The sequence below is a fragment of the Rhinatrema bivittatum genome, chromosome 2, assembly GCF_901001135.1.
Source record: "Rhinatrema bivittatum chromosome 2, aRhiBiv1.1, whole genome shotgun sequence".
In the NCBI taxonomy this organism is placed as follows: Eukaryota; Metazoa; Chordata; class Amphibia; order Gymnophiona; family Rhinatrematidae; genus Rhinatrema; species Rhinatrema bivittatum.
In genome coordinates this window covers 130148517-130172293 of record NC_042616.1, presented here as the reverse complement: position 1 = coordinate 130172293, position 23777 = coordinate 130148517, and the positions used below count along the sequence as shown (strand labels likewise).

The 23777-nt window shown below is 43.0% G+C and overlaps 1 protein-coding gene across 1 annotated transcript in view; it reads left to right on the top strand.

Moving 5' to 3' along the window:
• MTPAP (mitochondrial poly(A) polymerase) overlaps positions 1–23557 on the top strand; it is a 124161-nt gene extending 100604 nt beyond the window's left edge. Inside the window, exons 8-9 of the mRNA XM_029588622.1 lie at positions 15505–15578; positions 22686–23557. Coding sequence (XP_029444482.1) covers positions 15505–15578; positions 22686–23057 — 446 coding nt within the window. The 3' untranslated portion in view covers positions 23058–23557. The remainder of the gene's footprint in view (positions 1–15504; positions 15579–22685) is intronic.
• The last annotated feature ends 220 nt before the right edge of the window (positions 23558–23777 follow it).

Genomic DNA, 23777 nt, shown 5'->3' with positions numbered 1-23777 from the left:
ATCAAGGCTCTCTCTACTTTTCTCTGTTCATGTTTCCTTTGATCCTGACTAAGACTCCCTGTTCCTGCAGCTGAAAAATATCCCCACAGCATGATGTGCCACTACCATGTTACACCATATGGATGGTATTTGCTAGACTGTGAGCGGTGCCTGGTTTCCTCCAGACATGACACTTGCTATTCAGGCCAAAGAGTTCAGTCTAGGTTTCATCAGACCAGAGAATCTGGTTTCTCATTCTCTGAGAGTCCTTTAAGTGCCTTTTGTTTCAAATCAAAGTGGGTTTTCATGAGCCTTTTACTGAAGTGTGGCTTCCATCTGGCCACTCTACCATAAAGGCCTGATTGGTGGAGTGCTGCAGAAATGGATGTCCTTCTGGGAAGGTACTCCCATCTCCACAGTGGAAGTCTGGAGTTCTGTCAGAGTAACCATTTTGTTCTTGGTCACCTCCCTGGCCAAGTCCCTTCTCCCCCGATTGCTCAGTTTGGGTGGATGGCCAGCTCTAGGAAGAGTCCTGGTGGTTCCGAACTTCTTCCATTTAAGAATGATGAAGGCTACTATGTTCTTCGGGATATTCAGTGCTGCAGCAATTTTTTTTTGTACCTTTCCGAGATCTGTGCCTTGACACAATCCTTTGCCGAGGATTACTGACATTTCCTTTGACTTCATGTCTTTGATTTTGCTCTGACATGCACTGTGAACTGTTTGGCCTTATATAGACAGCTGTGTGCCTTTCCAAATCATGTCCAATCAATTCAATTTACCACAGGTGGATTCCAATTGAGTTGGAGAAACATCTCAAGGATGATAAATGAAAACAGTATACACCTGAGCTCAACTTTGAGTCATAGCAAAGGGTCTGAATACTTTATGTAAATGTGATATTTAATTTTTTTGTAATTTGCATACATTTCTACAAACCTGATTTCGCTTTGTCATGGGATATTGAGTGTAGATTGAGGAGGGAAAAATGCATATTATCCAATTTTTAATAAGCTGTAATGTAACAATGTGGAAAAAAGTGAAGGGGTTTGAATACTTTTGTCAATGCACTGTATTTCTAATGATTTTTATCTTTAAAAAATATATTGGTTTTAGTATTTCTAGTGGCACGGTAGAGGTGGGTAAAATGAAACACTGAATTTTTTTTTTCTAGAAATATACTATGTAGAGCCCCTTAAATTTAAACAGGAAGCTAGAAATTTCAGTTATGGGTTGAACATTGAGATTAGCTTTGAATGGAATCTAATCAAGTAAGTAAAGACTGGCTTAGACCAAAAGCTTTTTAAAGTTGACCAGGCTGAGCAACTAAGTCAAGTTCCTCAAGTTTCACTCTGTGGCTAAGTTTAGCTACTCAAATTCTGGGCAGTCCAGTAAGTGGTGTTAGGGTGGGGAAAGAAGGTCAGGCGACTAGCTAGATTTGACTGGTTATCAATAGTCCCTCTGAATGTTTGGGTGGGCCTTGTGTGCCAAAATATTCTGGTGTTCTTTGAAACACCATTCTATCTTTCTTGTGTATGATATATTTTCCCATGTGCACGCACACCCAGCTTACAGGGAACATTGCTAGCTAGCTGCCTAACTTGGCCAACTATATCTAGGCACTACAACAGCAGACTTAAATCTGGTCAGGCTCCCTCTTTTCAGACAGCAATTGAAAACGATTTCCCTACTACCCTTTCCACCCCACCTTTCTCTTGAAAAAAAAAATAGAAAACTCAACTCCCCATTGTCCTTTCTCCTCCCAACTGTTACTGTCTTAAAAAATAGAAAATTAAATTAAAAAAAAAACCTCGGCACAACTAATCTCTGTTCCCTCCCTGCAGTTGAAAAAATAAAAGCCCTGCTGGGATAGCAGCCTCTCTCCCTGCTCTCCAAAAAAGGATAGAGTAGAGGTTAGGGATTCTCCTAACCTAATACTTGCCAGGTTCTTATGGCCTGGATTGGCCACTGTTGGAAACAGGATGCTGGGCTTGATGGACCCTTGGTCTGACCCAGTATGGCATTTTCTTATGTTCTTATGTTCACTTTTGCCCAAAAAAGTCCTTTGAAAAGTGGTGCAACAATCCACATAGAAGTCAATATTAACTGAACTGGTGAATGGGAAATTTACACAGATAACTTTCCTTGGATATTCAATGTCACTAATCTGAATAAGTTTTCCACTGAATCTACCTAGCTAAAGTTACTTGGACAACTTCATCCAGGTAAAACTTCAGGAGTGGTAGTTTTCCAGCTAGACTTGCCTGACTAACTTTAGCCATGTAGTGTTGAATATGAATGCTCAGTGACTAAATTTAGCCACTACCATCCCCGCCCAGAATGTCTCCTTCACTGCTGCATTTTATCCATCTAAATTTTACTGGGTAATGAGTTACCTGTCAAAATGTAGCCAGGGAATGAGGGGAAATTTATAAATCTCCAGTATTTGTCCAGGTAACTCCAGAAGTTACCCTGACAAAGCCTTTCATTACCAACCTCCGAAGTCCCTTGCTTTATTATGTGTTTGATCTACAGGTTGTGACACTTAACTTTTATCTCTTATTTAATTTTGACTGATTCTTTGCTCTGCTTTTAGTTTCTAGGCTCTTTGTCCATCTGTATGCATGGCTGTATTCTTTTGAGTTCTTTATATGTATAGAAATCCAGCTTGTGTAGTTATGCCATGATTTGCATAACCACACAAATAAGCCAAGTGGCTTATTTGGACTTAGTAGGGCTTGTTATTAGGTCTTAGCTAGTGGCCCTGTTGAATAGCCTAGGATTTGCTGTTTGGAGACTTTTTCCCAGTTTAGTACCAGCTGTCTTGGCGCTTGCCTCCCATGTGTTTTCAGACTTTGTGCCTGGTAAATGTGGTCTTATATTCTGTTTTGGGGTGGACATTGAGTTAAGGTGGAACATTGGTCACAAGTCTCTCTTTGTCTTTTTGGTTCCTAAAGTTTACCTCCCTAGAATCAATAATACATAAAGCTCAGGAATTTGCAAGGTGAGACTTAAAGCTGATTATTTTATCCTCATTCTGTATTATTCTGATATGCTTTAGCTAGTTACAGCTGAGTATTTTAAAAATCTTTACCTTCCAGTAGGTATTTGTATCTGAAATTTATATTTAATTGTAACTTTAATGTGTTTTTCTGAAACTTTTTATTTTAAATATTTTTGGGCTTACAAATAAATATAACTATACACTATGTGTACAATGACATTCAAAAACCACAGAAAACCAAGACTTGACTCAGTAGAGCATACTCTATAGCACAACTAATAAACCAGGTTGAATACCAAAAACAGAAAAAAAAACATACAGATAAAAGTAAATACCAAATTATACATCTTTGTAGTGTTATTGATATGGAACCCAAACCTTACTATACCTAAAGGAGTCCCCTTTAAAATCAAATTGAATTCTTTCAATTTCAGATATTTGCCTTACTTGAGCATGCCAATAATCTAAGCAGGGACTCATTTTCCAAAATGTTGCTATTGTGAAGCATGCCACCAACAAAAGGTGCCCTATCAGAGGTCTGTGCTTTACTGGTATTAAAGATTCCTCCCTTTGACCCAAAGACCCAGCAATGGTTTATCATGTATGGTACATTGAGAATGTCTGCAATATCCTGAATTACATACGACCAGAATTGTCGCACCCTCTGACATTCCCAACACATGTGCATATAAGTACCAATCTCGCCACACCCCTTCCAGCAGATAAAAGTAGCATCAGAAAAAATGTTAGCATAAAAAGCAGATGTTCTATATGTTCTATGCAGTAACTTAACTATTAGCTCTGTCCGGGTACAAATAGAGAGACAAAAAGTGGATGTTCATATTGCCTTCCAGCATTTGGCATCCAAGTTACTATTTAAGTCTGAATTCCAGATATCTATAATGGACTGTGGAGTCAGCTTATAATAGCGTACTGCCAGTATACCATGATAGAGCAAAGTAATATTCTTGAAGCGTCCACCCACATCAATCTAATGCAAGTCCACTTCTTCCAGAAGACACAGGGCTTGTATTAAGGTTAAAATGACTCCCCAAGACCTGCCTCAATTGTAAATGTGCATGGCAAGTGGAGGGGATATTGTTCTCTTCACAAAGCTACAAAAAGGACATGAAGCCATCGTCATCACCTGTCTACAGATTTTCAGTGTGTGAGCTATCATGGGGCTGGCTCTGCACAAACGAGAATATGGTGATTCAGCAGGCAAAAAAGGAAGAACAGTTAGATTCAAGACATCTATCTGTCCTTTTTCCAGTGGCAACTATGAGTCCTCTAGTTCAGTGGTTCTCAACCTTTTTTCAGCCGGGACACACCTGACAGATGTTTCTCACATGCGTGACACACTGAACATGTGACCGTCACGGAGCAAAATGTAAATATAGATTCTGCATCCTCAGGAACCCCCTCGACCCCCAGCAGTGGGTGCAGAGCAGATCTAGGGCTTTACCTGTACAACTCGCCATACAAAAAAGATATTCTGGTTCTGATGACATCCCAATAAAAGCAAAACAAACTCCCTTTACTGGCAGGCACAATAGCCTTCCTTATGAAAAGACAGTAATTTACCACTAATGCAGGTCCTATTGAGAAAACACAACAAATAAGATTGATACAAATGCCTACATGCTAGTGAAATACCTCACCTCGGTCACACACCCAGAACTTTCCTTCACCGAGTACAGAAAGACCACAAATTATAAATATGGAGACAAACTGGAATGGAAAACCAAAAAAGCTACTCTGCATGCAGTGCAAACCTGGAGAGAAATATAGCACCTAACAATGCACACAAACCAACCCGCACAAAGTTAAACTTGTATTATGGAGCACACTCAACAGTGTGCCTATGAAAAGGCAACACTACAGATATTTAACCAGGCCCTAAACACTAATACACCTCCTATTGAAAAACATAGCAAGCCAAGCTGCTTTAGATCCCCACTCAGAAATAATTGTAAAACTATACTAATAAATGTTACAAAACAGCTGATGAACAGAATAACATCCAACAATTACAAACTCATAAATTATTAAAAATTGTCCAAATATCAATAAAATATTTCAAAACAGCAGACACATCACTTAATACCCAATAATTAAAATGGCAGTCAATCAAGAAAAATAAACTTAAAAAGCCACCTTTACTTACCCTCTCCAGCAACTCTCCTACTCTTTTCCCTTGCAGGCCAATAGCACTTACCAGAAGCAGCAGTGGCTACTGAAGCTCTGTCCTCACAGTCCTCTTCCTTAGGGCCCACAACCAGTCACTCACACACAGTCTCTGTCTCACACAGACCAGTAACCTCCCTAAATAGTCTCTCTTCCTCATACACACACCAGTCACCTCCCTGACCAGTCTGTCTCTCACACACCAGTCACCTCCCTGACCAGTCTCTGTGTTTCTCACACACACCAGCACACACCAGTCTGTCTCACATACACGCGACAGTCACCTCCCTGACCAATCTGTCACACCCACACACACACCCCCCAGTCATGTTCCTGACTAGTCTGTCTTTCTCTCACAGAAACACAACACATGCTCTATCACTTACATACAAGCTCTCATTCACACACACATGCTCTTGCTACCATTCTGCCACTCATGCACCCAGGCACCCATTCTACCACACACTCACAAAGCTGCGACTCACGCACCCAGGTACCCATTCTACCACACACAAAGCTGCCACTCACGCACCCAGGCACCCATTCTAACACACACACACACACACATACACACTCACACAGCTGCCACTCAGGCACCCATTCTACCACACACACACACACACACACACACACATACAGCTGCCACTCAGGCACCCATTCTACCACACACATACACAAAGCTGCCACCCAGGCACCCATTCTACCACACACACACACAAAGCTGCCACTCAGGCACCCAGGCACCCATTCTACCACACACACAGACACAGACACACACACATAGACACACACACACAAAGCTGCCACTCAGGCACCCATTCTACCACACACACACACAAAGCTGCCACTCAGGCACCCATTCTACCACACACACACACACAGCTGCCACTCAGGGACCCATTCTAACACACACACACACACAGCCACAGCTGCCACTCATGCACCCAGGCACCCATTCTACCACACACACACACACACACACACACACACACACAGCTGCCACTCAGGCACCCAGGCACCCATTCTACCACACACACACAAAGCTGCCACCCAGGCACCCATTCTACCACACACACACACAAAGCTGCCACTCAGGCACCCATTCTACCACACACACACACACACACACACACACACATACACACAGCCACAGCTGCCACTCACGCACCCAGGCACCCATTCTACCACACACACATACACACACCTGCCACTCAGGCACCCAGGCACCCATTCTACCACACACAGACACATACACACACACACAAAGCTGCCACTCAGGCACCCAGGCACCCATTCTACCACACACACACACACACACACACACACACACACACAAAGCTGTCACTCAGGCACCCATTCTACCACACACACGCGCGCACACACACACACACACACGCCACTCAGGCACCCATTCTACCACACACACAGCTGCCACTCACGCACCCAGGCATTCATTCTACCACACACACAAAGCTGCCACCCAGGCACCCATTCTACCACAGGCACACACAAAGCTGTCACTCACGCACCCAGGCACCCATTCTACCACAGGCACACACAAAGCTGTCAGTCATGCACCCAGGCACCCATTCTACCACACACACACACACACACACAAAGCTGCCACCCAGGCATCCATTCTACCACACACACACACACACATAGCTGCCACTCAAGCACCCAGGGACCCATTCTACCACACACACACACTAAGCTGCCACTCACGCACCCATTCTACCACACACACACACACAAAGCTGCCACTCAGGAATCCAGGCACCCATTTTACCACACATACACACACAAAGCTGCCACTCAGGCACCCATTCTACCACACACACACACACACACACACACACACACACACACACACACACACAAAGCTGCCACTCACGCACCCAGGCACACATTCTACCACATGCACACACAAAGCTGCCACTCACGCACCCATTCTATCTCACACACACACACACACACTCACTTGCCACTCACTCACCCAGGCACCCATTCTACCACACGCACACACATACAGAGCTGCCACTCACGCACCCAGGCACCCATTCTACCACACACACACACAAAGCTGCCACCCAGGCACCCATTCTACCACACACACACACACACACACACACACACAGCTGCCACTCACGCACCCAGGGACCCATTCTATCACACACGCACACACACACAAAGCTTCCACTCAGGCACCCAGGCACCCATTCTACCACACATACACACACAAAGCTGCCTCTCACACACCCATTCTATCACACACACACACCTGCCACTCACTCACCCAGGCACCCATTCTACCACACGCACACACACACACACACCTGCCACTCACGCACCCAGGCACCCATTCTACCACACACACACACAAAGCTGCCACCCAGGCACCCATTCTACCACAGGCACACACAATACTGCCACTCATACACACACAAGCTGACATGGAGCCTCTTCTCATTGTTTGGCCCAATAAACCTTGCCTCCGCTTATCAGCCGCCGCTGGCAGCGCACAGCAACTCTCCAACCACCGCCAGCCTGGCCTCTGGCGGTGGCGCACAGGGCCTCTCTGCTCTTCAGCCACCTGTGGCGCCAGCACACAGGGTTTCTCTGCTCTTTGGCCCTGCTGGCCTAGCCTTCAGTGGCAGCGCATAGGGTCTCTCCACTCTTTAGCCGCCGCCGGCCTAGTCTCTGGCAACAGCAATCCCCTACCAACTGCATCGGCCAGTCCGCCCCTGGGAAGAAGGGAAGCACAAGTAGAGCAGTAGGACACCGGGAGCTGCAACACACTGGTGTGTCGCGACACACCGATTGAGAATCGCTGCTCTAGGTTATGTAGCCATGTGTTGAGCCTCACCAACCTAGCTGCCTAATAATACATTCTTAGGTTCGGAAGAGCCATTCTCCCCTGACTTTAGAGTTGCCACAGACGACTAAGCTGAATCCTGGACTGCCTATTTTGCCATATAAATTTAAAGATGGCGCTATTAAGGTCTATACAAAAATTTTACTGGTATATCACGTCACATGCTGGAAAAGATATAAAAGCCTAGGAAGGATATATTCATTTTAAGAAGACTAATCCTGCCCACCCAGGAAAGTGTTAAGTTTCCCTAGTCAATCATATCCTGCTTTAGTTGACATATTGCTGGCACAACATTTGCAACGTAGAGATTTCTAAAATCTTTAGGAATTTGCACACCTAAATACCTAATCCCCTCTTTTGCCACCCTAAAGGTGGAGAGACAATCAAGAATTCTAACTTTAAGTCCCACTGGAAAGAGTTCGGACTTATCAAAATTAACTTCATATCCTGAGAGGTCTCCATAGTCGGACAACAATTCAATGAGAGTTGGTCCTGAGGAAGAAAGATCTGGGAAATATACTAAAACATCATCTGCATACAGCGATACTCTTTGATCCCAACCGAAAACCATGTAAAAGAGGGCACTGTTGAATAGCAACAGCCAAAGGCTCTATGGCCAAGACAAAAACAGAAGTGGGGACAAAGGGTACCCCTGCCTAGTACCCCGTGTTAAAGCAAAAAAAGGAGATAATATACCATTCACAATTATTCGGGTCCTGGGCTTACCATTCGTAGCCTAAATCCAAGCTATGAAGCGATCAGGAACATCAACATGATTCAAGACAGTGAAAATAAAAGGCCAAGAAAGCCTATAAAAAGACTTTTCAGCATCCAAAGAGACAATCGAGCCAGGGACTCTGTGATGCCTTGCAATTAGAAGTCGTCTTTTGTTAGAAGTGGACAGCCTACCTTTTACAATGCCAATCTGATCCCTGTGCACCAGACATTTTCAAATCTCAATTTGCAGCACTTTAGCCAGAATCTTTAGATCTGAATTGAGAAGGGAAATTGGTCGATACGAGCCACAGTCCATAGCATCCTTACCTAAGTTAGGAATAAGAGACACACTGGCATCCGCCATTTCCCCTAAACCTGCCCCATTGAATACTGGAAGAAGGAAAGGTGCCAACTTTGGAAGAAATTTCTTGAAAAGAAACATTTCCGGGACATTTACCCCACATCAATGCTTTAACTGTAGCTTGTACCTCAAGCAAAAAGATAGGTGCAGACAATTTTTCTATCTGGGTTTCTACCAAGTGAGGCAATTGCAACAAGGCTAGGGTAATCCTAAAACCTACTTTCTGCCACCGCAGTAGGATCTGAATAAGGAGTAGTAAAATATTGAAAAAAATGTTCTTCATAGCTGCCTGATCTGTTGTAACTTGTCCCATGGATATTTTAAGGCCCAATATGGAGGATCTACTGGCTCTCTTCTTAACCACACTAGCCAATAAAGCGCCTAGCTTATCACCATGTTCATAAAACTTCATTCTTGTATATTTAAGTGCCTTACTAATCTTCCTTATTTCTAAAATAGTTAGTTCTTGGTGTTTTGCTTGTAATAGCTTGAGAGTGGTCCTAGAACAGTCTGACTTATGCAGACATTCTAGACTGTGAATCTGGCTCAACAGATCAATTTTCCACCTGCGTACTTTTTGAAGAAAGCTAGTGTAGCTACTTATCTTACCTCGTAGGAAGGCTTTAAATGTCTCCCAACAAAGGTAGGCTCATGATCTTCAGTGGGAGTACCCAGATTGAATTCTGTGATCACATCTTTAAGCAGAGTTGAAAAATGTTTATCGCCTAAGAGAGACGTGTTTAGCTTCCATGAAAAGGCTTTCAGCATTGGTGGCTTAGGCATAAGTAAATACCAATAGGGTGATCAGAAATGGGCGAGAAAAGAATAAAACTATCTGTAACTCTGGGAGCCATCTTGGGAGAACACAAAAAATGATCAGTCTGACTATACGTATTGTGTCTAGTGGAGTAAAAGGTGTAATCTTTATCATGCAGATGTTGGAGCCGCCAAATATCCACAAAAACAAAAGCATCTGATAATTTCCAAATTTGTGAAGAAACCTCAGATCCCAACCTAAGTTGAGATGTCTTATCCATGGCCTGGTCTGAACAAAAATTGCAAGCTCCCCCAATACAAAGGTGATCAAAGCCTAACAGAGCCAGATCATTCACAAGATGTTGTAAAAAAGTACCATATACATTAACAAGTGTAAAACTCAAACCGTATAAGAGCATTTAAGAAAGACCCATCTACTTTCTGCATCCACTTGTGAGCTATGGACTTGAAAGGGCAAGTTCTTGTTAATTAGAATACAAACCCCTTGACTTCGAGAATTACATGAAGAGTAATACAGCTGCCAACTCATCCTGACTTAAATTTTTCCTGTTCTGTGTCCGTGAGGTGTGTTTCTTGTAACAGTAAAATCTGTACTTTATTTCTACAGGCAAATTGATGAATATGCTTCCTTTTAACTGGTGTGTCAAAAGCATAGATGTGCAACTGGTATATAAAAAAAAAAAAGCAAGCTCAATATACACATTAAATATCTTATCTATGAGCCATGACAAAATACCAGAGACAAAAAAGCAATAAAGAACTGAGTCAATAGGGTAGAAAAATTACACAGCCAACAAGAAATTTAGTATGCCTTTCATTTCATCTCAGAACTAACTGAAGAACCAACCCCTCTCCCCACTACAGATAAAATCCAAACCCCTTGACTAAACCCAACTACACCTAACCAAACCCCTGTCCTTCCCACTAATCCCCAATACTACCTCCCTCCTGAAAAAAAGGAAAAACCTGTACCTTCTGAGATGGGATATCTGTATAGACCCAAGAGGTAGGTTTACCCCAATCAAAAACTGCCAAAAGAAGAACCCCAAATATGTGGAGCACCACCTCTTACCTATTCTCCTATAAAACACTACGTGAATCTCCCCCTCGCAACTCCCGATTCCCTGAAAACCAAGCCCAGCTCCAGCCCTTTCCCTCCAATACCCCAATCCCGGATTGAAATTGTTAAAGAACATGTTTGGCACATTAAAATCAAGGCAAAAGAAATAAATACGAAAAAAAGGGAGAATGTTCCGTTCATAGTCCATAAAACCCAGGCCAAATTATGAACAGTCTCAGAGAACCAATGGGTTTTTGTTCTCAGACCTTCGAAAAATTGCATAACAAAAACCACTCTATCAAAACGCGAACATGAAGAGAACAAGATGCATACACTGGATGGAGTCACAAGCTGTCCAAAGTGACATGGTAAATCCACATGCAGAAGGCCCTCCAATAAACAATACCAAGAGAAAAACATACTCATATATATATATATATATATATATATATATATGTTAGCAAATAAATAAAAAAAAAAAAAAAACTGGAACTGCCTGCCTTAAAAAGTCACTGTAGCTCAAAGCCTTCCTTTTTGCATCCCTTATTTATATTTTTTCTTGGTTTGCAAATATGTGAGAGGCTTCTTGACCAGTCCATATTTGCAAACCAAGGAAAAAAATATAACTAAGGGATGCAAAAAGATGCAGCGTGTCAAACAAAATAAAAGCAAAAGCACACTTTGTACCATATTCCAGGCTTCTGGATAGTGTGAAACACCCTTAAGTCAGACAGCAGGTTACTAGCTGACTCTTATATGGGCCGATACAGTACAGTGATTTACCATTAACAGTAACTTTTACGTTTGGCTGGATATAGCATAGCGCAACTCATAACTCTGGATCTCTTTCTTTATATTTTCAAAGTCTTGCCGCTTTCTTAGTACCTCAGCAGAAAAGTCTTGAAAGATCATAATTCGATTATCTTGGTACATGATTTCCTGGAGCTCCCTAGCAGCATTAAGTATGGCTTGCTTGTCTTGGAAATTATGCAACTTAATAATAACTGCCCTAGGTCAACTATTCTGAGAAGACGTGGAAGCTAAGGCACAGTGAGCCTACTCCACTTTTACAAATCCCTTAGCACAGTTTAACTTCAATGTCTCTGGTCGCCATTTTGAAAAACATTTTGCTGCTTCATTACCAATATGCAAGTTGCACCTACATGAACGATTTTCCAAGTTGTACAGTTTTCCCATCATCTCACTACAATTGCATTCTATTTTCTCTACCTTTGCTGTGGTAGACGTCGCAGCCATCTCTAGATCCGCCAACTTCTGCTCTTATTCGTTGAGCCGCTCTGCATTATCCTTCAAAGACTGCACTGTGCTTGCCACTTTATCAACTATAATACTGAGGCGCGAGTCTAGTTTAGCAAATATCTTATTTGCAAATTTTTTCATTAAAGAATGCTCACCAGGCTCTGCAGTTTTCGGCATATTATCCTTCTCCAAAGCTGAATCCTCAGCTATGGTCTGGCACTTCGCACTGGCTGCCTTCCCCACTTTTTTGTTCTTTCGGGGCTGATCCGCCCAGAGAGAGGGTAAAAATCACTTTGGGGGCTCTTTTAATGGAACCATCGCCAACAGATTAATATTTAAGGCCGTTTACATTAATGTTTTAAATTGAGTCGGGCAGGAGCTCAGTCAGCATGTGTCTGCTGCAATCAAAGCATGAACCAGAAGTCACTTTAATGTGTTTTTGTTTAATGATTATAATCTCACCATTTTTGTACTTCTTTGTACTTCGTTGTGGAGTAAGTCATAAGTCTTGTAAATAGAGGTCAGTATTCAGCCATGGGCAGTACGGATAAAGTACCCGGAGAACTTAAAACTGGATATTTGATGAGACAGTTATAGCACTGAATATATCCGGTTAAAGCCAAGTTATCCGGATAAATTTATCCTGATAAGTGGTCTGAAGCATGACCAGATTTATCTAAATAACTTACTCTGATAATGCTGGTCATCAAGATAAGTTAGCGTCACCCAGGAATGCCTCAGATTCGTTTTATCTGGCCAAAAACTTACCTGGACAAATAGTGGCAGTCAGTGCAGCATGATTTTTAAATCTCATGGTTTATCTGGCATATTTTTCCACAAGGACTGAAAATTGTTATCCTGCTCAGCAGTGATCTCTATATACTTGTATGTTCTGCCACATTGGTTCTCAATCCATTTCTCTAATGCTTCCTCCCCAGTCTGGTTTTCAGGATATCCACAAGGAATTTGAGAAATTTCCATTCACTGCATCCAATGGGGCAGATTTTAAAAGGGTTATGCGCGTAACTCCAAAAACCCGCTCCTGCGCGCGCCAAGCCTATTTTGCATAGGCCCGGCGATGCATGCAAGCCCCAGGATGCATGTAAGTCCCGGGGCTTGAAAAAATGGGCAGGGCATGGGCATGGCCAGAGGCCTCTTCACTGCCGCTGGGCCTGGGGATCGCGTGCCGGCACGCGCAACCTACATCTGCCCAGAGGCGTAAATAAAAAAAAAAAAAATAAAGGTGGGGGTTGGGGGGGTTAGATAGGGGAAGGAAGGGGAAGGTGGTGGGGCGGAGGGAATGGGGAAAGCCATCAGGGCTCCCCTAAGGCTCATCGCGCGCAAGGTGCAAAGTGTGCACCCCCTTGCATGCGTTGACCCCGGATTTTATAACATGTGCACGGCTGTGCGCGCATATTATAAAATCGGGCGTAGATTTGTGCGCAGCAGGTTGCGCACACAAATCTACGCCCTTGAATAGTTACGAATATCTGACCCAATGTATGTAAAGGCAACCCAGAGAAGGACTACTAAAATGGTGCAGAGTCTGCCATAGATGCTCTGTGAGATGAGACTTAAGGACCTAAATCTGGGAGAGGGAAAGGGGACATTGGAGATTTTCAAATACCTCAAAGATATAAGTAATAAAGAAGATACAAATATTTTTCCTTGGAAAGGAAGCTCTAAAGCAAGAGGTCAATAAAGAGCCTCCAAGAGGTTAAATCAGGATCATCATCTGAGAACATTTCTTCATGTGATGGTTGGTGAATGTATGGAACAGCCTTCTTGTAGAGATGCAAAAATATTAATAGAATTCAAGAAGGCATAGGATAAGCATGGAGGATTCCTAGTTGCAAAGAAGTGAAGAGAAAACATGAGAGAAACTAGGGACTATGCCATTGCATCAGAAAGTGAATTGAGCAGACTATATAGATTTTAAGGTCCTTTTGTGCCATTATATTCTATGTATCTATTCCTCTCCTCCATAAGTTCATTCCCTTCTCTGCTGGAATGACACTCCAGACACTACTGTCAGTGCTGCAGATAGAAGAAATTCAACTTGGAGTTTGCATTTTGTAGTCTTTTGGACAATACTTCCCATGTTGCTTAATGGGATGTACCAGCCCAGAAGATTAAAAAATGTAACTCTGGAGATTGTGTACTGGCAGAACCAGTATGTCCAGAGGAGAAGGGATGTTCTCTTAATGCAGGAAGAGAGAGAGGGAGGCAGTGAGAAGCCACAGCGAAGGAAATGGAAAGAGGAAGAAGAGACTAAAGCATATAGGGATAGACTTAAAAGATCTAGCCAGTATACCCTAGAGAAAAAGTGAGGTAAGGGAAATATGATAAAGACATTTAAATATCTCAAAGGTTTCCATGCAAAGGAGGCTCCAGAACGAGGGTCATGGGATGAGGGTGAAAGGGGGTAGACTTAGGAGTAATTTTAGGAAATATTTATTTACAGAGAGGGTAGTGGATGCATGGAACTACCTTGCTGTGGAGGTGGTGGAGCCAAAAACGACATCTGAATTCAAGAAAGCATGGAATAAATATAGGGGGATCTCTGAAGGAGTGATAGAAATTGTAAAGGTTAGATAAATTGGAAGGATGGGCAGGCTAGATGGGCCATATGTTTTTTTTTCCCTGCCATCAGCTTTCTATGAGACTTCAGGATAGGAGAGAAAAGGTCCTTTTCTCCCCCATCCATCAAAATAAAAAAAAAAAAAATCAAGAATGAGAAGCCTTCCTGGCAGAAGCAGAACATGTAGAGCAAAACTCGCAGATTCCCATCTGTTTCATGTGTACTCCATCACCAGTTCTCCCTTAGGTCACACCTTTCTCTTGCTACCAGGCTACTAGTGTATGATTGTTACCTCAGGTTTACATGCCTTTCAAGACAGCATTGCATGCAACAAGTTTGCCATCCCTGATCAGTGAATACGCAGTCATATATGGCAAACCTACCTTGTTTTGTTGAAGTGCTACCTTATGCAGCATTTTTAGCTGTGCGTCACCACTGACCCTTGGGTTTCTGCACTCATGTTTTAGTAGTTCAGGTGTAGCAAGTGCTTAGAATGGCAAATGCTTTGCATGGTAGAGGTTATGCCCAGTCTATTCCTTTTCCAGCATGTGTGTGCTCTGCATTGCAGGGAATGTAGTATGTTTGAAAAGGCCCGAAAGGAGCTAATAGTAGACAGAAGACTGGTTTGTTTCATTTATCTACAGGAAGATTTATGCCATGTAGAAGTACAGACCATTTGAAAATGCCATTCTTTTTCTTCTAGATGTACTACTTAAAGAGTTTCTTGAATTTTATGGAAATTTTGCTTTCAGCAAGAACTCTATAAATATCCGAAAGGTAAGTGTGTGTTACAAGTTCTTCCTGCCTGTTAGTTAAAGCAGCTTTAAGATATAGAAGTTATGTTATGAGTCTGGTCTGCGACTCGCAGGTCATGCTGCTTAGCATTCTGCTTAAAAATCAGTTCTTATACATTCAGTTGCTTCTTGCAGGATGGCAGCTCCTGCAAGGATCATCTTCAGTTTTGCATTTTGTTCCTGTTAGTTTTTCACTGCAGAACACTGGGCATAGGGGACATGCAGTTAATGTGAAGTACTGCAGTCTCTAGAAATGGCACATGTATTTAGAGTAAAGAGGCAGATGTAACGGATTGTAGCAGCACCACGACCATAAGTCATGTTCTGCTACACCAAATGCCCAATCCTAACCTTTTCTCATTCTATTTCTTTAAGATGAATTTCTGAATTCTTTCATACCGAAATCCTCAGTTTATTGTATGTTGACCCACTTACCCTTTGGATGACACGTTATTAGAATTTTGTATTTTTTCAGATATTAGGATCTCTGGCCAAAGTACCATATAAGAATTGTAAATAAATTGGTAGCATACTTACCCCTAGATACATTAAGCTATGATGTTTTGTCACAGGAGGGGGTCCCACTATTGTGGGGGTGGGAGTGTTGCCACGATAATGCCCCCCTCCCCCTCCGAAAAACATCATGGCTCAGTGGCTGGGGGGTGGACTGGGATCCTAAGATTTAATATTGGACTTTGGTGGGAAGGGCTGGGGTTGTAGCCATGCAGGTTCATTTTTTCTATTTTTATAGTTTTTTGGGGGGGGGGGGGAGAGTTGGAGCCGCCTCGAGTGGCGACCCCAGGTTGAGCTAGGGATCAGTACTGACCCCCCGATCAACCTCCCCTCTTTGCTGCAATTTTTTTTGTTTTTTCTTTTGCTGCCTCTTTAAATGTAAGGCGAGAGCCTCGGGACCTGTATTAGGGTCCCGAGCCTCCCGCCTCATATTTACTGCTTTTCCAAGAGATATTATTTTATTGTACCTGACCACCACCTTGATTGGCCCCAATAAAATATTTGTATAGGATTTGTTATGCATGATCTTTTCATACATTTGCATTATTCATGAATGCAAATCAAATGCAAAGAAGGTCATTATAATAGGAGAGGAGACCTGGGCAGGGAGATGAATGCATATGTCACGCAATATAAGACGTGCCTGACAATTACCACAGCTTGATGCATCTCCCTGTTAGTTGGTAAAGACTGTAAGGATCATATTCCAAATCTGATTTTTTTCCCATTGATGGTCTCCATCAGAATACTGAAATGCCAGGGCTTCCACCGGAAAGTTCTTAAGTTCTTTGTCTGTTAGGATTTCAGAGTATATTTACTTCAGTGCTGATTCCTTATTATCTTACTAGACCAGTCCAGAGAAGTGGGTTTATTCCCCCTTTAGCCAGTGAAGGCAAAGGACATACCTTTTTCTTGACATTATTACTGATCATAAGGAAAGCGCAGTCCAGGCACGTGCCAGTAGTCTCTGTATCCAGCTGATGGTGGACATGTGTTAGATCGGTGCAGCAGAGTTCTAGGCTCCCAGGGCTTGGTTTCGGACTTTGGCCTGGTTGAGCAGGTATTTCTGTTTCTTAGGCAACTGTCCTCTTGGGTTGATTCCCCAAGTTGAGCAATGTTAGCTTCCAAGACTAATTTTTCCATGGTGGAGAAGGCCTCAGGGTTAATCCTATTTCCCTGGTGGTCCTGGTTGATTGCTTCTTATAGGCAGCTCTCAGACCTTTGGCCTGCTCAAGCTTTAGGAGGTAAGTCTGACAGTGGTAGGAAAGCCTCTAGTAGTTGCCTTCACCCTCTCCCCATTTATATCTTCTTACCTCTATTTATGGGAAAAGCAGCAAAGCTGGAATCAAGGAGAAAAGCTACTTGGTGAAGATGAAAGAGCCTCCTCAGCCAATGGGGAGGGTGCTTTGTGGAAGAGGTGATTGCTAAGCTGCCACTGGGTTAAAGGGAGTCCTGTTTGTCTTGGTGCATCACTAGGGGGCAGGTTTTTCCCAGTGAGTAGTGTTTCTAATTCTAGCAGCTTCCGATGCTCCCAGTAGTCCCAGGGCCCCAGGATGAATGAAAAATAACACAGTTGCAGATGTACTGCATGTGATACACAGTGTTTGTGAAACATGGCTGGGAATTTTTACAGTGGGAATGTGGGGCCTTTTATCTGGGAGGCTAAGATCTCATGTTCAGTCCTCCTAATTCCTCTACTCTCTTTGAGCAGGGGGAGCAAGAAGCCACAGTGGTGGCAGAGGATATGCCACCGAGGTAGGGGAAGCTGTCAGTTTACAGTTGACTCATTTTCAGGCCTCCTCAAGCTTGCCTTCTGAGGCTTCTGCTTCTAGGGGCCAGGGATCATCTGCCCTCTCCCCTGAAAGGGTTGGCATTAGGGAAATCTCTCAGGTAGTGTTTGGGCCTCCCCAATGTCTTTTTTTCCCCCCCTGAATTTGTACACCAGGTTTTCTGCACTATGCACACGGCAACTGGGAGCAGACTTCCTCTGGCTTCTGGTCACATGCCTGTTGATCGCCAGAGCTTGACTCCTAAGTGCCCAAGAGTGTTTTTTGGGGGTTTGGGCTGGCCAGGTTCTCCCTGGCATTCCCTGGGGTCTGACCCAGACAACAAGTCTGATTCAGATACTTTACTGGTCTCCCTGGAAGAAGGGGAGTGTTCTCTCTAGAAGAGGGCTCGTTGATTGATAGACTATTCTGCAAGGAAGAGTTGCCTACTCTTATTTCGAAAGTGATATCCTCACTTAGGATGGTGGACCCCAAGGTAGAGGAGTCTATGGAAGGAGATCCAATCCAGGAGAGAATTTGGAAGCCTCCAAATTCCACCTTTCATGAGACTTTGAAGCGTATGGTGCTGTCAGAATGAGAATCTCCTCAAGGAGGACTTAAGGGCAGTAAAGTCATGAACAAGTTCTACCCACCACCTGCAGAAGACAGTTTTCTTTGGGCTCCTCGGGTGGACGCTTTGGTATTGGCTGTGACACACATGGCTGCCATTCCAGTAGAAGGTGGTACGGTGCTCAAGGACCCGCAGGGCAGGAAGATTAAACCAGGCCTTCTTGGCAGCAGCCATGGCTATACAGTCTTTTATTTGTTGAGAGCATGTGGCTCAGGTTGTGGTTCACTGGATTCAGCAGCTCCCTGAAATCCCTGAGATAGCACAGTTGGAGTGGGGGATCGCCTTTTTACTGATAATATACATGACCTTGTTAGGGTATCCTTTTATTCAGTGGCATAGTTGGTTGCAGCCTGAAGCTTGCTTTTGTTGTGCAGATGAATTGCTTTCACCATGTTTAAGGCCCAGCTCAGCAAGCTTCCCTTTAGGGGTAAGCGACTGTTTCCAAGGATTTGGGGGAATCCAAGCCCCAGAGGCTTCCCAAGAATACATCCCATACAGGGCCACAAGCCATTAGAGGCCCTTGTCATTTCTGGGAATCTCAAATATTCCAGTCGGGGAAACAAACTCCTTCCCAAGAGAGTTATTTCTGTAGCAGGAGTCAGTTCTTTTGTGGAGCCAAAAATCAAGGAGTGAGGTTGCAGGGGCGTCAAAAGTGGAGCTGCTCACAATATCAGTGGGTCCATTCCAAAGTAGTTCCAGTGAGCAGTTGCCGTCTGTAATTCTACAGGGAGTGGAGCAGTGAGTCCAAGACATTATACAGAGTAGATATGCCCTGGAGTTCACAACTCCCATTTCAGATGCCTTTATAATGTTTCCCCCTGTATGTCAGTTATCAAGAGAAAAGCAGTAAAGGCTATGGTGGTAAAACTAAGGTGGTGGTAAGACTACCCTGGCCACAAGGAATATATGGAGGTGATTGCTTCAGCTTTCTTAGTGATGAGCAAACAGGTGCTTCATGCTTATTCCACAAGGGCCCAGGCATCGTTGTAGCCAGAATCCTTTGCAGTGGCCCCAGAAGATATCTGTAGGGTGGCTACTTGGTCATCCTTGAATTCCTTTTTTAAACATTAGAGACTGGATGTGCAAGCCAAGGCAGATGCATTTAGAGTGGATGTTTTCAGAACAGCCCTGGTTTTTTTTCCAGCCGTACTAGTTTGGCTTGGGTGACTCCCACTTGTCAGGGCTGATCTAACAGGATGATAGTGAAGAAGAAATTTAATTTTACCTGTTAATTTCCTTGTCTTGGGTCCTGCTTAAACCAGTCCATGACCCTCCCAAGAACTCAGCAGCTGCCAAACTGTACCTCTGTTTTTCTCTCCAGGGCCAGGCTTCCTTAGGGAGGCATTATGATTATATGCTCCTCCTTAAAGACGGAACCAACTTTGCTCTGTGTCACCTGTCCTTTTGCCACCACCTGATCTCTCCACCCTTTCTAAAGATTTGCTGTTAGAGGTCCCCACCCTTCCCCGCATGCCATTTTAGATATTATTGGCATGGGGATTTCACCTGGATTGTACCTCTCTTATTACCAGTGGTGATGTCACAGAAAAAGATATATCCTCTGTCTCCATCAGCTAGAAGGTGGAGCAAACTTATCTGGACTGGTCTAGCAGGACTCAAGGAAAGGAAATTAAAAGGTAAAATTTAAATTTCTCTACAGGAGGTCTAAAGATGACTATAATATGTTTAAACAGCAAAACAAATTAGTCATTGTGAAGTATTTCAAAAATATGTATAGCAAGCAATAATACCCATCCTGCAGCAAATAAAAATGCTACTGCTATGTCATTTTTTAATGTCGTTAAGCAATTGCTAGTAATTGCTGTAGCACAGGGGTATCCAAACTACAGCCCATGGGCCAGATCTAGTCTTCCAAGGCCATTTTTCTGGCCCACCTGTCTTCAAGAAAAAAAAACAAAACATTGAGCAACTTGGCACTTTAAAATGTGTGAATAATGTTTCTATACCCCAAACCATGCAATCAAAGGAAAACCACCAAGACCTGTACATCATCAGAATTTGATGCCAGGATATGCAAGTCATAGTAGGGGGATCTTCATGTACAGAGCATGAGGCGAGAGAGATGCAAGCATTGCTGGTGACAGCAGCATGAGGCAAGAGACTCGAGCAGAAGCTACCACAACATGAGTGAGAGGAGGGGAAAGTTTGGAGTAGTGGAAAAGAGAATAGATATTTGGGGAAGCATGAAGAGGAGATGCTGCTGGGGGCAAGAAGGAAGGGAAGGTGCTGAAGGAAATGCTGGTGGTGGTGAGGAGGTTAGGGGAAGAGGAGATGTTATGAGGAAAGGGGAAGAAGAAGGTAGATGCTGAAAGAAAAATAAAGGGATTGCTGTCACAGGGAAAAGGGGAAGAGAGAAGGGCAGATGTTGGGGAGGTGGGGATTACTGGGAGTGTAACAGGGCTACAAACGACTGAGAAATGTAGAAATGTTATTGTTTTCCATTATGTCTTAACTTAGAGGATGCATTATTGGCAAGAAGTTGGAAACCGAGCACAAGGGTAACTTCATGGAGAAGTGTTTCAACCCAAATTCAAGTTAAAATGATTGTATTATGTTTCCAAGAAAGGCCAGAGACATCGAGACCATATGGCAGTTTAACCCTAAACAGGAAGTAGGGGACAACTTGCATGAAGCGGCAGTTAGTCCTAAACATAAAGCACAACGTTAACCTCTGCAGACCGGGAGTTACAAATCTAAAAACCTTGCTGGGCAGATTAAATGAGCCAGTTTGGTCTCTTTCTGCTATCATTTATTATGTTACTATGCTATACCCCGGGTTCCCTGCCTCCCCCAGTATTTCAAATCACCAACAAGGCCAGAGAGTGCATCCCCTCTCCACCTTTCTCGGCCCTCTTGCTGATTTGAAATGTTCTGTGCCTTGAAAGGTTTGGGGACCCCTTCCCTAGCTCTTGGCAGCAGCCGTACTGGAAATAATGTCTTCACATGGGTTAGGATCTTATTAGCTTTTGGTGTCATTTGTGACATTGCCTTCAGTAGGAACCAGTCAAACCCAGAGAAAGTTAAGTTGTGGGTCTTGCTAATGTGACTGTTCTGACTGTTCTCCAGTTCATGGAAATTGTCAAGGAGTTGCTTAAAGAAATTAAAAACACATGATTAAATATTAAAATGTTTAGTTGATAGAGGGTGACAATTACCATTCATCAAGTACAAAATTTCCAAGTAAACAAAGTACTACTCTCATCTAAATAGACCTAGAGTTGCTGCAAATTAGAATGCATTCCTTCTTCCCGGTGGCTTGAAAACCTTTTCATGTGATGTCTTGTTACTAGAATAAAGTAAAACAAATGCACTCCAATTGGTTAGATAGATCTTATTAACCATATAATGCACAACTTCCTATCAGCGGCTGTGACTTGGATTGGCCACTGTTGGAAACAGGATGCTGGGCTTGATGGACCCAGTATGGCATATCTTTTGTTCTTATGTTCCTAGAACAAGACCTTATCCTAATTTTGGTTGTAGTATTTTCTAATTAGACATGTTGTGACTCCAGGAGTCCAAAGCAAGTAGCATTTCAACATGTTTGCTCAAAGTAGCAGCTAAACTGGTATACATAGTGCTATTCTCTGTGTTCACGGGCAAGAAAGCTAACTTGCTAATAATTGGCTACTTGGTGGACCATGAGCTCTGTCGTCTTCTCTGTCTGACCTTGCTGAGTTCAAAGTGCCTGTACACTGTGAGCTTATGGTTCAGAAAGAATAGGAAGACAGTTGCATATTATGAAGTAAATAACTTGCTTTTGTAAAAAATAATTTTAATTGTAAAATATGTAACAATACACCACCTTTTGTTGTGTTGATATGCCTCATAAATGAGAGGTGGGCCATAAAATTGTGATTCAGGTCTCAATCTAAAAGCCTTCCCATCCATAACCAGGTGTTCCTGTCAAGATTAAATGGATTAGGGATCTCATTATTTGTGCCATCATTTTATCCAGACTTGGATCTCAAACCACTTAACCTTCTCCTGAAGAGAAACATCTAGATTATGCACTAGGGCTTGCTTTGCAATTTTCTGACCCATCTCTAGCTTTAATTATCATTGCAGCAAAAGCTAGTGAAAGTTTTTTACATATTGCTTTTTTTTGTTAGATTTGTAAATTCCTTTATCTTTCTTCCCCTGTTCAAAATATCCATAGGGTAAGGAGCAAAATAAGCCTGAGGTTTCTCCATTGTACATCCAGAATCCCTTTGAACAGACTCTCAACATAAGCAAGAATGTGAATCAGACCCAGCTGGAGAGGTTTGTAGATCTGGCCAGAGACAGTTCCTGGATGCTACAGCAGGAAGGCATGGGGCATCCCTCACTGCAAAGTGCCCAACCCTGGGGGCTGGCAGCACTGCTCCTACCATCTGCATCTCTCAGTGCGAGCAAGGGCAAGAAAAAAAGAAAACGGGGACCTGCGAGTGAAAGAATCAAGATCCTCTTGCAGTCTTTGAAGACAAATAGTGTAAGCAGCGACTCCTCATCCTGCAATGAGAAAAGGACCTTTAGCACTCAAGCATGGTGAATTTTACTGTGTCACAAACGGCAATCAAAATGAAAACAACATACAGTACTTTCAGTATTTTGCTTACTAGGGGGTGCGATGAAGATGCTAACTTTCTCCCTCATTGTGCTAGATCTGAAAATAGCGTTTTCCTTTTCTTTCAAGCTATCTCCCACCTGGTCCACTCCTTTATAACCCTGCCTTTCCTGCAAGTTGGAAGGCATCTCATTTTTTGGAGGCTGTCTTTATCCAGATGTGTCTTGGATAAAGCACATAAAATATGAAAAGTTGGAAGAAGTGTTAAAAGAGCATTCTGACGTGGAAGAAAAAGCTGTGTGTTTAAGTGTCAGCAATACACTTTCACAAATGATTCATATATTTTAATCAACTAGCTGAATGATATCACATCCCTGGAGTTTTGATCCAGTGGACATTGTTTTAAATGTAAACTTATCTAGCAACTGTCACAATTTTCATCATTGTTATATGGTGCTGATTGTAATAAAATGAATGGAACTGTTGACTCTTTTCACTTTTCTCATGTATCATTCTACAAAAGGGATGTGCTCACTGACTCTGCTAGGTATGGTAATATGGACAGGAAGACTTAGGCAGACTGGGTGGACCAACTGGAATTTTTCTACTGTCATGTACTATATTACTGTGTTATTGTTGACCCTTGTTTACTTATTGGATAAAAATTTCATGTTTACCTCCAACTTTTGCCTAACTGGGTAGATT